This window comes from Bombyx mandarina, chromosome 10 (genome assembly GCF_030267445.1).
Source record: "Bombyx mandarina strain Sakado chromosome 10, ASM3026744v2".
Taxonomy (NCBI): Eukaryota; Metazoa; Arthropoda; class Insecta; order Lepidoptera; family Bombycidae; genus Bombyx; species Bombyx mandarina.
Window position 1 is genome coordinate 4,202,574 of NC_143217.1, and position 13,641 is coordinate 4,216,214.

At 34.4% G+C, this 13,641-nt stretch overlaps 4 protein-coding genes across 8 annotated transcripts in view; 1 reads left to right on the top strand and 3 right to left on the bottom strand.

The window, feature by feature from the left end:
- Nucleotides 1-507: 507 nt before the first annotated feature.
- On the bottom strand, nt 508-3,208 carry LOC114249234 (synaptic plasticity regulator PANTS). Its single transcript, XM_028182728.2, has 3 exons — nt 2,860-3,208; nt 2,179-2,343; nt 508-858 (listed from the first exon to the last, which is right to left on the bottom strand). The coding sequence occupies exons 1-3, from the start codon at nt 2,962-2,964 to the stop codon at nt 637-639; spliced, it is 492 nt and encodes a 163-aa protein (XP_028038529.2). The 5' UTR covers nt 2,965-3,208; the 3' UTR covers nt 508-636.
- A 551-nt stretch (nt 3,209-3,759) lies between these two features.
- Nucleotides 3,760-5,378, top strand: LOC114249232 (uncharacterized). 2 transcript variants are annotated; one of them, XM_089730168.1, is made up of 2 exons: nt 3,760-3,989; nt 4,060-5,378. In XM_089730168.1, exon 2 carries the CDS (start codon nt 4,085-4,087, stop codon nt 4,607-4,609), a length of 525 nt encoding a protein of 174 aa, XP_089586294.1. In that variant the 5' UTR covers nt 3,760-3,989; nt 4,060-4,084; the 3' UTR covers nt 4,610-5,378. The 2 variants fall into 2 exon arrangements, with proteins under 2 accessions (XP_089586294.1, XP_089586293.1); XM_089730167.1 differs by having other exon boundaries at nt 3,765-3,978.
- A 1,686-nt stretch (nt 5,379-7,064) lies between these two features.
- On the bottom strand, nt 7,065-9,763 carry LOC114249246 (neuferricin homolog). 2 transcript variants are annotated; one of them, XM_028182746.2, is made up of 5 exons: nt 9,680-9,763; nt 9,269-9,582; nt 8,687-8,830; nt 7,845-8,031; nt 7,065-7,624 (listed from the first exon to the last, which is right to left on the bottom strand). In XM_028182746.2, exons 2-5 carry the CDS (start codon nt 9,537-9,539, stop codon nt 7,459-7,461), a joined length of 768 nt encoding a protein of 255 aa, XP_028038547.2. In that variant the 5' UTR covers nt 9,540-9,582; nt 9,680-9,763; the 3' UTR covers nt 7,065-7,458. The 2 variants fall into 2 exon arrangements, with proteins under 2 accessions (XP_028038547.2, XP_089586292.1); XM_089730166.1 differs by lacking the exon at nt 9,680-9,763 and having other exon boundaries at nt 9,269-9,665.
- Nucleotides 9,764-12,646: 2,883 nt separating this feature from the next.
- The window catches only part of SERCA (ATPase sarcoplasmic/endoplasmic reticulum Ca2+ transporting SERCA), a 29,861-nt gene continuing 28,866 nt past the window's right edge, over nt 12,647-13,641 (bottom strand). For 2 of the 3 annotated variants that reach the window (XM_089730207.1, XM_089730208.1), the window contains exon 13: nt 12,647-13,441. In XM_089730207.1, the coding sequence (XP_089586333.1) occupies nt 13,419-13,441 (23 nt within the window). In that variant the 3' untranslated portion in view covers nt 12,647-13,418. The remainder of the gene's footprint in view (nt 13,442-13,641) is intronic. The other variant, XM_028182737.2, reaches the window with a different exon arrangement.

Consider the following 13,641-nt stretch of genomic DNA (forward strand, 5'->3'; position numbering starts at 1 on the left):
TAAAGTGTCACCTTGTTCCGAAGGGACATTTTACTCCGCTTACAGATCATGGGGTAGAGCATACCGAGAGTAAGCGCGGCACGGTCGCGATCTAATATTATGTTTGGACGGAATGTCATGGATGCATCCAGGGTAACACCCAGTAGCCTTGGCCGAAGAGGGTGATCGGGGGTGTCTGTTCAAAATTTACGAACGAGTAGTCCACGTGGTGCAGAGCTGTCAATCAATCATAGATATCATTACACATTCTTCAGTGAGGACAGTTTTTTTCCTGCCTATGCTTATAGCCTTGAGAGGCTATTTCAGCTTCTTCTTGTCGTGTAGGTGAGCTCACGGGGCTCAAGCCGGGTGTGTTGCTAACACTGGCTCTAGCAAGAACAGTGCTTCGCAGAATCTACCACCGGATCGGAAACGCGACCCACTGAGAAGATCCGGCGAGAAACTCAGTGGGCTTAAGGACACTGGTGAATGGGTCATTCTCCACATATGTACCAATCTGATCAAAAATTTAATAAGTTATTTTATGTATTTTATAAAATAAGTATACTTTAATTTTTAAGTAGTAACAGGTAACTATAATTACTAATAAATTAAATTAACTACTTATTAATTCTAACACATGAGCTATATCATTTGTCACATAATGCTACAAAAACTTTTTTCTTCTTTCACTTTTCCTTCTCTGAATTCTTTAGCTTTTAACGCAAGGTATGTGTTCTCATCTCTTTTTGACATCCATTCTGGTAATGGCTTATCCCAGTTAGCTGGTGGTGCACTGCGTTTCTTCCATGTGCTGTTGTTGTAGTGTCCTTTTAATCTTTCTAGTCGTCTTGTTTTTTCGCTATTTATAAGTGCTTCCTGTAAACAAACTGTAATCAGAGTTATGTCATAAAAAAATGACAACCTATTTATTTCAATTTAGTCTCACAGAGTCGTGTCAAAGGATCATTAATTATTTGATTGGTGATCGGTATTTGAGTGGTAATTATTTGGTGATGATCCGTCACCTTTACCATCGTATAGGAACTGCGCCGTTCAGCCAGTATCATTATATTTACATGACATGACATGTTTTTTGGCAGACAAAGTTTCGTCCAGAAACGTCCGCAGAAGTAGGCAGCAGCTTTGGTTGTGCCTCGTGTTCTTTTTTATATTTACTACACTAAAATACTGACTGTATTATAATTTTCAGCTGGGTTGTTAATTTAAGTAAAACTGGTTACCAGAGCCCATAGACATGAATGAATAAATAGCTCAACCACAGTTTTCATTGTGGAAGTCATTTCTGAACATATGGTATGTACGTATTTTTTAGGCTAAGTGGTACCTGCTAGTGGGATTTCAACACTAGCATGTTTGCACTTGATATGAGTACACCAGGTGCTAGTCCTTCAAGCAACCATGACCTCTGTCAACTTCCTATAAATGTAAAAAAATGTCTTAAATTTTAATAAGAAAATCTATACAGCAAAAATGAGTCTAAGCAGCAGAATGACTACTCTAGTCTACATCATTAACCACTATCCATCAGGTTAATGTTCACAATTGTTTAATGATTAGGGCTTTATATTATAGTAGCCATTTCCAAGGGTAGACTTTCAAAACCAATGAAATCTAGTAACAAAATTAGGGGTTAAAACAATTGAGATAAGGAATTCATAAAAATTTAGATGATTAATAATAACTAATAATAATAATTAATAATAACACTACTTATGATGGAATAAAGAACTTGTTCCTAAGTGGAAGACATCGGTGAACACAATAAAATTTATACCTGTCTCTGTATTTAAGCAGTAAATAGTTATTTGACTGAGTATACAAAGCATCATACGTGGTGAAAGTTCTTTAGTTTAGTCTCTGGTGGTAGAATGCATAGAGGGCTTTAACACTGCATCGGCATGCAGATGGTACCTTAACCATCATAATTTTGGTGTGAATCAAATATAAACATGTTTTTAATAACAAAACTGAAACTCCTATATAATATATAAAGGCTAATTTACTTATTCGTTTTTCGTTCTTATATGATTGCTTAGAAGATTGAACATGTAAATGTTTGATGTTTCTACTAATTTTTATTTTATCTATCTACCTATCTATCTTATTGTTTAAATATAAAAGTTTGTATATTCTGTATATTGATTTTTTATATAAAATTGCACTTATTGCACTTACAGCAGCTTTAACATCTTTTTTCGATTCCCATTTACAACAATTATCATAATCTTTTTTCCATTGGTTACAATCTAATGTCTCACCAAATATGAAGTACTGATGGAATCTAGCTCTGAAACTTGTGCATTCGTCATATTCATCTTCATATATTTCACAATTCCTTATCTGAAACATTAAAATTTTGAGTACAGCAGGAAAAACAGTAGTTTCTTTTTAATTCTTATTTTCATTAACTTTTTAAGGGATATGGTATGTGAGTGTGGTAGATATTGTAAAATATAATAATTTTTATATTTATATCTTAGTATCATTATCCAGAGAGGTATATACACCGAGGGATAGCATTTGAACTAATTGCAATCCCTAATCACAAAATGGAAACAAAATGGAAATTTCAACCTAATTATTATAAGATTGATGTAAAATTTATTGTGTACAAGAATGATTACAAGATTGTTTATTTAGGACTAAATTAGCTGCCAATAGCAGCTTCAAATAGAATAATAATACAGGCATGACCAACTAAAACGAATGTTCAGAATTCTCAGAATTGTTGATATTGGATAAAATTGCAGGATGTCGTCGCATTGTACTAATTATTACAATTTAATTACAGGATAATACGGTATCACTAAATTTTTCAGGACATTGTTTAGGTTTTTTCAAATAAAAATTAATCACCATCCACTTATCCTCTAATTGACTTTCTGTGGTATTGGATGTAGTATTAGACTCTTTATGGATTTCCGATTCATTTTTTTCATTTCTCCTATTATTGTCTGTCATTTTAATATTTTTATTTAGTTAAGATAGATAGATAGCAGTTCAATCTTAGGTTATATAATGTAAATCAAAAGCATAATATATTTTTATAGAGTGGAATTGTTTTTCCTATATGATTTTTTTACAATTTAAGTAATTTTTAAAGCGTAAGAAGTACGTGTTTATCTCTAAACCAGTACCGTAATAATTATCAAAACAAAATTGGAATTTTCAAAAACTTGCCAAATTAAATATGACAGTAGTAGTTTAGTTTTTCTAACAGGAAACGCAAAGATATTATACCATAAAGTCTAATCTTTAACCTTAATTTATATATTATTATATTATATAATAATAATACTCACAGTGCTTTACATAAATATTTTAATTTAATATATTGAATAAAATCATGTATTTATGTTTTATAAAATAAATACAAGTACATTGAATACAGTTATGCTTATGTCTCAATGAAGTTTAGGGTTATACGAAATATTATATTGCAAGTAATATTTGTAGCACGTTAAGACATCACTAGCTCGATTCGGTACCTACCTAGAGATCAATAGTGAAATAAATGATTGGATAGTTTTGTGAATATTGTTACAGTTCTTTTAATACTGGAGTGTGGTATTTTATGACGGGGAAGTGTGATGCTATATTTTTTCTTGCTTTAAAATTTCTTCAAGTATAGGTAATAATGTTACTTCATAACCGTAAATATTGGTTAAAAGTCACAAAGATCGGAAAAAACGTTATATCATTAATACTGTATGGGCTCAGGTTTCTTTGCTTAAACCGTTCCAAAAATCAACAAACAAAGTAAAAACAAAAATCTATGGTGCAACGAACGGTTCTGCTGGGTTTTACTGCAGCTATACGGTACGCGCCTCCCTTCTGTCTTCCTTTGCTTTTCTGAATTAATTAATTTTCTGAATAAATAAAGCAGTAGAAATTTACGCCTTTCGCGAGCGATCGTGGAACCATAATGAAGAATTAAATTGATATATGACGCTGAAAAAACATGGAACACTCGAGGTAAAATAAAGGTAGTCCATTTATTTAAAATGTAACTGTTGTAAAAATCAATATTTAACTTAAAATAAATACCAATTTCAGAGTGGAGTGCGAGTTACCAACTAAAATGGCACATTTAGATATAATGGAAGTGGACGAGCTGAACACAGATGTTCCTAAAATTAACACACCTGTTCTTGAATTATCACCAAGAGTTTTGCGTAAAAGAAAGTCGTTAATGCCAGAAAAAAGCAAACCTTCAAACCGCCGAGTGAATATGAAACCTCGTAAACACGTTGTCGCCGAAAATGCGAACCCAAAGCAAATAGAGGCATTGTATCTCAACAAAACTGTTAAATCTCTTTCTCAAACATTAGAGACTATATATGAAGAACCCAAAGCTGAAAGCAGTGATACAGAAGCTGTGATTGGTGCACGTAAAGTAAAAAGACTGCTCACATTCCAATTAGGTAATCAATACACTAAAGAGAAAATAAAGAAAAGGAGAGCTAAAATAAAGAAATTACTTGGTAATAAATCATATTTGAACAGGAAAAAAATACCCATGACAGTATTTTTGAAAACAATAGAATGCTTAGAATTAGATGACATACAAACAGAATCTGTCTCACCAAGTACAAGTAATATATGATAAAATGTGTTTTGTACCTGTGGTATTTGTATTAAATAATCAATTATGACTACAATACAATTAATTTAAATTGTACATAACTTTAATAATTCAGAACCCACCTTTTATTATGTATAAAGAAACATAATTAGATTATTTGTAAAAAAATAATAATTAAATTGCAAGTTCTGAATCTTATAATTCTAATGTGTAAAAGAAGAGATTCATGGTGTTAGTAAAATTATTGTTTAAACATTGCACAAAACAAATATTAAACAACATTAAACGTTATTTTCAATAACAATATTCAAGATATTCACAACAGGCATTCACAAAGAAATGCGAATGAGAAATGCAGGCAGTGGTTTTGCTGTGCCCCTGCCTTGCTAAAATCCATGAGTGATGGTGACCACTCACCATCAGAAGGATAAGTGTAGCATTAATGTGACATTACATTTTGTACTTGAAATATTACTTTGAACATCACCCTGATAATTATCTAAGATCTGATTGAAAAGTAGTAATATGTGAAAAACAATAATATCAACATATTATTTCTTCTTTTATATTGTAATAGAGATAACAATAATGATAATGATTTAAGCCCCAACAAGGATTACTACTACTGCACACTGAAGTACCAAGTGATTGTCTTGTCAGCTGCCATGCAAGTTTTGCAGGTAGTGTGCAGGGTGTTCAAAACCTCAAAGAAGGTTTCATTCTACAGTCTGTAGCCAGTCATTGTTGCAAATATTATTGTTCAAAAGTAAAGAGTAATAATCAATTTCTACTTTGCTACTTCTTTCATTTCTTTTTATTTTTTTGCTTAAATGGGTGGAGATCTCATAGTCCACCTGGTGTTGAGTGGTCACTGGAGCCCTTAGACATCTACAGCGTAAATGCGCCACCGATCTTGAGATATAAGTTTTAAGGTTTCAGTATAGTTACAACGGTTATCCCACCCTTCAAACCGAAACGCATTGCTGCTTCACGGTAAAAATAGGCGGGGTGGTGATACCTAAGAGGTCCCACCACCATTAATTACCCAAATTATAATTTTGCGGGTTTGATTTTTATTACACGATGTTATTCCTTCACCGTAGAAGTCAATCGTGAACATTTGTTAAGTACGTATTTCATTAGAGAAATTGGAACCTGCCGGCGGGATTCGAACATCGTTGCATCGTCTACGAATGCATCGGACGTCTTATCCTTTAGGCCGCGACGACTATCGACTGTAATTTCACGTTTTACCGTGAGAGAGACCTGTTTCTTGTGGAAATTGGTAAATAGGATAAGTTGTGCTTCATACAAATTTTTATTAATTTTTACTTTTTACTGGTGGTAGGACCTCTTGTGAGTCCGCGCGGGTGGGTACCACCACCCTGCCTATTTCTGCCGTGAAGCAGTAATGCGTTTCGGTTTGAAAGGTGGGGCAGCCGTTGTAACTATACTTGAGACCTTAGAACTTATATCTCAAGGTGGGTGGCGCATTTACGTTGTAGATGTCTATGGGCTCCAGTATCCACTTAACACCAGGTGGGCTGTGAGCTCGTCCACCCATCTAAGCAATAAAAAAATAAAACTTACCAAACCTATGCTGGTTAGGATCAGCGAAGTATTTCGGAAGTACGAGTTGGCAGCACCCTATCTATGTGGGCTTTAGAGAGCCCGCCGACCGAAAGAAAGGACGAGCAGGGTGGCGAGGATATAATATACGCTCCGCGAGAAATGTCACGTTGCCCCAAACTGTATTGGATGAGTTCGGTTCGAGGTACGGGCGCGGGTTGTTGAGCTGCTGAATATGCATCAACTCCCACATGCCCTGCCTATCGTTACCAATGCGTAGGCGGAAGTTTGGTGTTTTGCTCCTGACAAAAAAACTTTTTCTTCCGGTACGCGGTCACCAGTAGAGAAGTTTTTGGCACCAGCCGTCATATGCATATGCCCTGCTCACTGCCACTTCAACCGATCCTTCGGGATATGTGAACACGATGTCGATATCGCAGGGAACCTCAGAACATTGACACACACATAAGACGGTGTGTCTTCACTAGGAGAGTAAATCTGACGGGGAACTCAAATTAAATCCCATTAAAATCATGTTTTAGTGAATATATTTAAATGGATATTGCAATTGTTTCTATATCTGCATAATTTGGTAAATATTACTGTATTACAAAGACCAAATTCCTGGCCAAATTTCATGTCGACGGTGTGCTCGCTTGCCGGTAATGGAAAGAAAACAAACACGATGCGAAATTAGTTATTATTGTTGATTCATTGATTTGGTCATGTTTTGCTATTTCGGGCATTTACTTATGTGACTATCGTAAATTGTATTAAAATTCAATGATTTCTTGAAACTAATCACGTGCCGTCTACGTGATTAGTGCCAAAAATAACTACATAAAATATATTGTTTCATAAAAATTGTTGAATGATTTAGGATCGCACACAGGACAAAAAAAATGAGTTTTTATTTATTTAGATTTATTTATTTATGAACTATAAAATACAAGACAAACACAAAATAATTTCAATACCTATATTGTAACACTAATGGAAACTGCAGATCCATGTAACAAGATTAGTTTTGACATGTCTTTTATGTTACATTTTAAATACTTTATTAGACAACACTCACTGTTCTTGTCACAATTTATTATTCTGTTAATTATCAAAGTTCAGGTATAATTTAGTTATTATGTACCTGATATTTTCATTAATTATATTATTATTATATAACAATAAATAAATATTGCTACATAAAAATAGTTTCTTAGCTCTATGGTTGGGAAATTTGGTATGTTTACATTAGTAGGAAAATTTGAACTTTTTCTATAACACTATTGTAATAAATAAATTAGTTAAATATTAGTCATACAAACAGTTGATGTATTTACACAGTTACTGTATTCTTTAAGAAGTGCTGTATGGTGTTTCTCGGTATTGACACACACACAAGATGGAGTATCTTCACCAGGAGAGTACATTTGACGAGGAACTCCAATCCAAGATCGTGCTATCCCACCACTAAAATATTTTAGTGCAATAATTAGAAGAAAAATTTTTTTCAAATTAGATAGTGCTTCAGATAAAACTATGTATGTACTTTGGTAATGCATATTATGGTTCCCTCTTATGATTCAAAATTATTTATCATATTAAGCACCACAATTGTATCACACACACACTAGGTTTTAGGAACAATCCAAGTACCGCTCATCATAGCAAGATTGTAATTCATAATTACCTATTTTTAGTACACCATACTTTGGTACCCTCTTCTTCACTCCAAGCAATATTGCATGGTGGATATTCCTGGTTTTTTTTCTTGGCTATTTCTTTTTCTTCTTTACATTGTTCTATTTTTCTATTAAAGTTCTCTAAATAAGGAGTTTCTCTTCCTTGACTGTCATAATATCGTCCTTTCAACAAACCTGTAATATAAAAATTGTTCCAACAGATTAATTTTGTCTGTGTGGTGACAATCTGGAATAGCATTAATTCATATCATGCTATGGGTGATTGAGGGTGTGCTTGTGCAAGTACTCATGGGATTTTCCAGAGAATTATCAGCTGCATTTTTTTAATGTTACCAGCATACGGTAAATACCAGCTTAGTGCAGTTAGCAAACACATTGATTATAGGGTATATTGTGTGTAGACACAGATAGGTGTTGCCTTGCTATCCATTTCTTTCATAAAGCAGTCGCTTACCAAACCAGAATAGTCCAAGGGGCTGAACAGGCTAGTTAGGCTTTGACCAAACAACTCAGGACTTCATACTGGGGTGCCTACGAGTCTGATCTCTAAATATTATGTGAGGTCACACTCCCTTGCACAACTTTCAAACATGATTAAAATAATCAACTTTGAAATATAAAAATTTACAGTTATGAAAGATTATATTTTTATTATATATGATTATGTCATTGCTATTTCAATTAATTATTCTGTATTTTACAACATAACTAAATATACCAATTATTTTCATGGTGTTTAGAATTAGATGGTTTGAGAATGTTGACACAGCTAAGCCTAATAATGCCATATGCAATATTAATAACTAAATTTTATTTTAAAATTGCTCACCTATTTCTGTATATTTTTGTTTAAAAGTTTGTTTCCAGTGCAACAGTGCAGACAAATCACTACATTTTAGGTCAAGAACATGGTCCTTTTCTTTAGTTTCATCTCTAAAGTCTCCTGTTATTAAACTCCTTGATCCGTCTTTGCCTACAATAATCATGAAAATAAAGTAAAATTATAATTAGTTCCTTGTTTCTTAATAATAGTTATATTCATTATTACCAGAATAATTTTCAACTTCTGATCACAGATTTCCCACAAAGAATTAAGTGTTGTAGGCATGATGAGTGATTGCTGATAAAAGAAAAATCGTTATACATATGGGAGACTAAACTACTCTTTACAATACCATTTATCATTAAATCAGCATTTCTTTTTAAACTCAATCTTTTATTCCTAGATGATCTATTAGTATTTTTGGTTGCATTTAGATTACTTGGTGCACAATAAAATACCATACAGATGCCTCAAACACAAGAAGGTGAAAGGTTTTTAGGTATGGTTAGATTATTAAATTGTAATTGTAAATCTTCTTTCGTAAATGCTTATTCCAAATAAATATTGAAGTATTACCTCAGTACAGACCTACGAAATAATGGTAAGTCGCTCCTTTAGCATAATGTTTTTCACCTTTTGTGACATCGTAAATCGTACCCAAAACTGCTAAGTACAATTTCGCATTTTCAATACCGTTGTAACGAGCTAGTTCGTCGTACGTAAACACATTGTTATTATTTACATTTTCGTTGTACAATATTCGAATAAAAGAACTTAAGTAAATGTCAAGTTCGTTTCGGTAATAAACGCCGCCTAAAACTATAACTATTGCTAAAATAAATTTTGAGTAACGTTTCATTGCTTACGTTACGCAAAGACCCGTTACACTCTTAATGTGATGACTGAAACGAAAAAAATATCCAGCTAAGAAATTCTCCACTGACGGAAACCACAAACGGAAGTAAATTTAAATTATTTTGTAATATTGAATTTATTTACATTTATTCTTTCCAAGTTAGCGGATTAAGATAAAATAAAAAAACATAGTTAAATACAATCATAATTGTTTTTGTCAATTGTCACTGATTGTTTGAAGCCATAGTTTTTTTTTTTGGTCCAATTTTTCCTTATTAAGAAAGGCAAGGGAATCTAAGCCCATACAGTCTAGCCATAGAGTAAGATTATTTATGATAAAGCGCATAAGTAAAAGTGTATTAACCATGATAGTACAGGTACTTATTAACTCCATGGATAGTACCTAGATGCATATTTTTTTAAGGGATTTTATGACCTGGTAACTAAGACCTTTAGGTCATGTCTTATTTTAATTTATATTCTTACTTTTATGAAAAATGATAATAATATAGAGTGAAATGAAATAAAATGAAGGTGATTAATTTGGGAAATTATTCAACTGGGATGAAATTAAATGAAATGAGATAGGATGATATGGGATGAAATATATTATAATCAGTAAAATGGTGGACATTTACTGAGATTTTATGCAGTGAACTTTTTGGAGGATCTCAAGAAGTTACGTCCAGTGGCTTTGTTTCATTTTCCCACATTTGTGCACTTTCACAGATATTAAACAGTTAATAATCCACTGTTATTACACATTTAAATCTGAAGAAACACTAAATAGACAAAATAAAACAAATCACACAACTTCAATCCTCGCGTTCCCGACAAAAAGTCCCGATAGATGCATGTTATAGGAAAGGATATATATAGATAATACTGTTGTCTTCTCGTCGAATCTTCTCAGTCGATCGTGATTCCGATCCGGTCGTAGACTTTGCGAAACACTGCTCTTGCTACGGCTAGTGCAAGCAAATTCCGAGGTCCAATTTCAATTCCAGTTAGAGCCAATGAGTTCATCTACCCGTCTGTGTGTAGCTGGAATAGCCCTTGTTAACAGCGAATAGAGAAAAAAATACAGTGGGACAAAACAACAATATTTTTTAAATAATTCATTCGATAGGCAAACAAAAGCTGCTCATGCTAACAAATTTTTTGTTATGAGGTCGAAGCCATGTGAATTGTACGGTAAGTGTATAGAATGGAATGTAATTGAAAACGCAATGATAAACATAATATTTATAGTGATGGCGTCTGTTGATGCCCTAAATACGTCCTTACGGATCCACCAGATACGCTCTTAGTGTTATTAGACGATTCTAGTTCTAACACTAGGGGCATAGCATAGGCTGCCGTAATCTTTGGACTCGCGAAAGAGTTCAATGATGTGAAACATAGTCCACAACATCAGTTCACTCAGATCGTACACCTCTTAGGAAATTACTCCCTGTTGGCGGAGTGCGTGTTCGCTCCCACGTTCTGGAACACGTCCGAAAGGCCTGTAACCAACCAGATATCTTCCAAGAAAGAAATGTATTCAATGAAGTAAGATGAGAATATACCCAGATTACAAAAGACGTAAAGACGTAGAATGAGAGGAAATGAAATAACTTTTTAGAAAATGGAGAAAATTTACGGATAATTCAATGGACTTTTTGTAAGAACCTAACTTCGAAAGGAAGAATATGAAACATTACTTATCACTTTTAATTTTACATGTAAATGGTGGTGGGTTCGCTACCATCTGTTATTAAGTGTTTAGCGGAATCCTTATACAACGGCAAATGAAAACCGTCACCCGCACTGAAATTTAAATTCGAAGTATTAATTGTATTCTATAACAGTTATCTCACGTTTCGAACCGAACTAAAGGACTCCTTCGTAGCAGAAATAAGCAGCAGGGTGATATCGTCTCGTGTAGGTTATAATAACATGGATTTTCTCATGCAACGAGCATGAGAAGAGTCCAAGCATAGGGGGCTGCCAGGGTTTGTTTCAGGCTCAGCCAATCCATTGAACTCCCATTAAATTCCCATCAAATTTACTGAGATTACATCATTTCAGATCATCCAACACCCGCTGTGTTGTATTATTTCACCGCATTTACTTGCATTACATTCTAATGCCTTTTTTATTTCATTCTGTAGTCTATTTGATTTAATTATACTTCATGCTATTTTACTATACAAACAACACACATGGCTTTGGCATTTGTTTTGTAGTTGTGGCTATCATAGAATAAAAGACATTAAATTTGACAAAAACTTGAACAGTGGTAGGGATATTTTCAAGATATACACCATATACACCAGTTAGAGCGTCGGTCTTAAAAACCAAGTACAACCAACTACAACCAAACGTTTGAACCAAACACTCGCTAGGGAGCAAGATCTTTCCTTGGTAGTTTCCCGAAAGCTATAACACTTTATAGTGATTAGTTTCTTTTGCTAGTGCATTAGGCAAATCAAACGAATAAGACATAAAAATTTAGCTGCAGACAGTATCAAATATATTTTAGCATGTAAAATGTTTAAAGATTCACGAGTCAAATTTATTTCGGAAAACCCTAAACTAATTTTGTAGCCTACTATTTAGCGTAAATCCCAACCACGTTTCATGTAATAATCTGCCAGCCTCATGGATTCGACTCTAACTCTTTGAGCATGAATGTATTAATAATATGTTCAGCTATTTAATTTGGGACTAAAGTTACTGCTACTGTTTTTTAGGCTCACCCAAAGAAGCGCATCGGCTCATTATTTACCTAGTCCGTAGCTCAGGCGCTAATACTATTGTTGGTAGTGCTTATTAAAGTATGACTTTAATATGTACCACCGTCTTATCTATTTATTTATTGTACGAAATATTGGAGTACTGTCACCTGAAAGATGCACGAAATATTTGTGTATTTTGGCTTGAAAAATAAATGTATCACAGTAATCTTAAGGTTTCACCTTATCCAGAGGTGGCGCCGTCATTTATTTCACCTTGATATATTTCGGCCCTAATAACCACTTATATCAGATGTACTGGGCTACATTGCTAATAGGACTTGTCTGCTCGTCTAATACAATAAAACAAATTAGCTAAGAAATAAAACAACAGTCGTTTTATAACGATTTATTGTACAAAACAATAATACATTAAAATTTACAGGTATGTTTAAATTTTTGGACTCAGGTCCCAAACACTGGACAATCATCAAAAATTATCCTTCCCTTACAGACACCATATTGCTCGTCGAGGCGTCAGCACTAATAGAAACAGACTCGGCTCTAGTTAAGCAAACTATAATATAATAGAATAAAAAAATAACAATAAATTAAATTAAGTGCTCTCAACTTAAGTACACATCGTCTATCGCACTGCTTTTGTCGACGGGCACCATGTAGTCTTTATTTAGAACAACGTAATATTATTATAACAAATCGATTAAACCTCCTAAACATACTGTATTATATACACATTATGAACAACATAAAGTCCTCTCTGATGGAGCTCAACGCTGGAGTGGCGGCTACGCTCTCCGACACGACATACACGGTACGGTCGCAACGGCGCGACGCGACGTACACACTAAAAGCCATTCGGTTATTACATCTGGAGACGAGAGCGGTAGAAGTAGCAGAGAGAAGCGGGTGAGGAACTATGTATCGGTGTCGTTTACCACTTGTCAACGACCACCTCGTTCGCTGGAAAACAACGAGAGCGTTAGTGTCGCCGGCGCTCGATCGGAGGCTGTGGTCCGAACTTACTGGGTCTTATGCAGATATCACAACCGTGTCGTTACGTGTGTAGTTTCACTGCGGGATCACAACAAACAAATAGTGTTCATGGAATATGTGCGTGCAGTGGCGCTGCGACGGTGTTCCGGCGCTTACAGCTTCCACGACGGCTGGGCTGGGGGCAGACAACACCACGTTAGTGCATGCGGGACTCGGGACTAGTCAGGTTAGGTCGGGTCGGGTCGGGTTGGGTCGGGTTGGGTCGGGTCGGGTCGGGTAGGGCGAGGTTTTCAATGACACTCGTAACGGGTTTAGGGAAAGTTCTGCAATTATTCTTACATACCGATCGAAAGTTTTTCTTTTAAAGTTTCTCAT

Coding starts and splice junctions, on each gene's coding strand:
- LOC114249234 (XM_028182728.2), bottom strand. CDS start 2,964: ATGACAGACAATAATAGGAGAAATGAAAAAAATGAATCGGAAATCCAT. Junction 2,344..2,859: donor AATTAGAGGATAAGTGGATG/GTGATTAATTTT, acceptor TTAATGTTTCAG/ATAAGGAATTGTGAAATATA. Junction 859..2,178: donor AAAAAGATGTTAAAGCTGCT/GTAAGTGCAATA, acceptor GTTTGTTTACAG/GAAGCACTTATAAATAGCGA.
- LOC114249246 (XM_028182746.2), bottom strand. CDS start 9,539: ATGAAACGTTACTCAAAATTTATTTTAGCAATAGTTATAGTTTTAGGC. Junction 8,831..9,268: donor GACTTACCATTATTTCGTAG/GTCTGTACTGAG, acceptor TGATTATTGTAG/GCAAAGACGGATCAAGGAGT. Junction 7,625..7,844: donor GTATGGTGTACTAAAAATAG/GTAATTATGAAT, acceptor AAAATATTTTAG/TGGTGGGATAGCACGATCTT.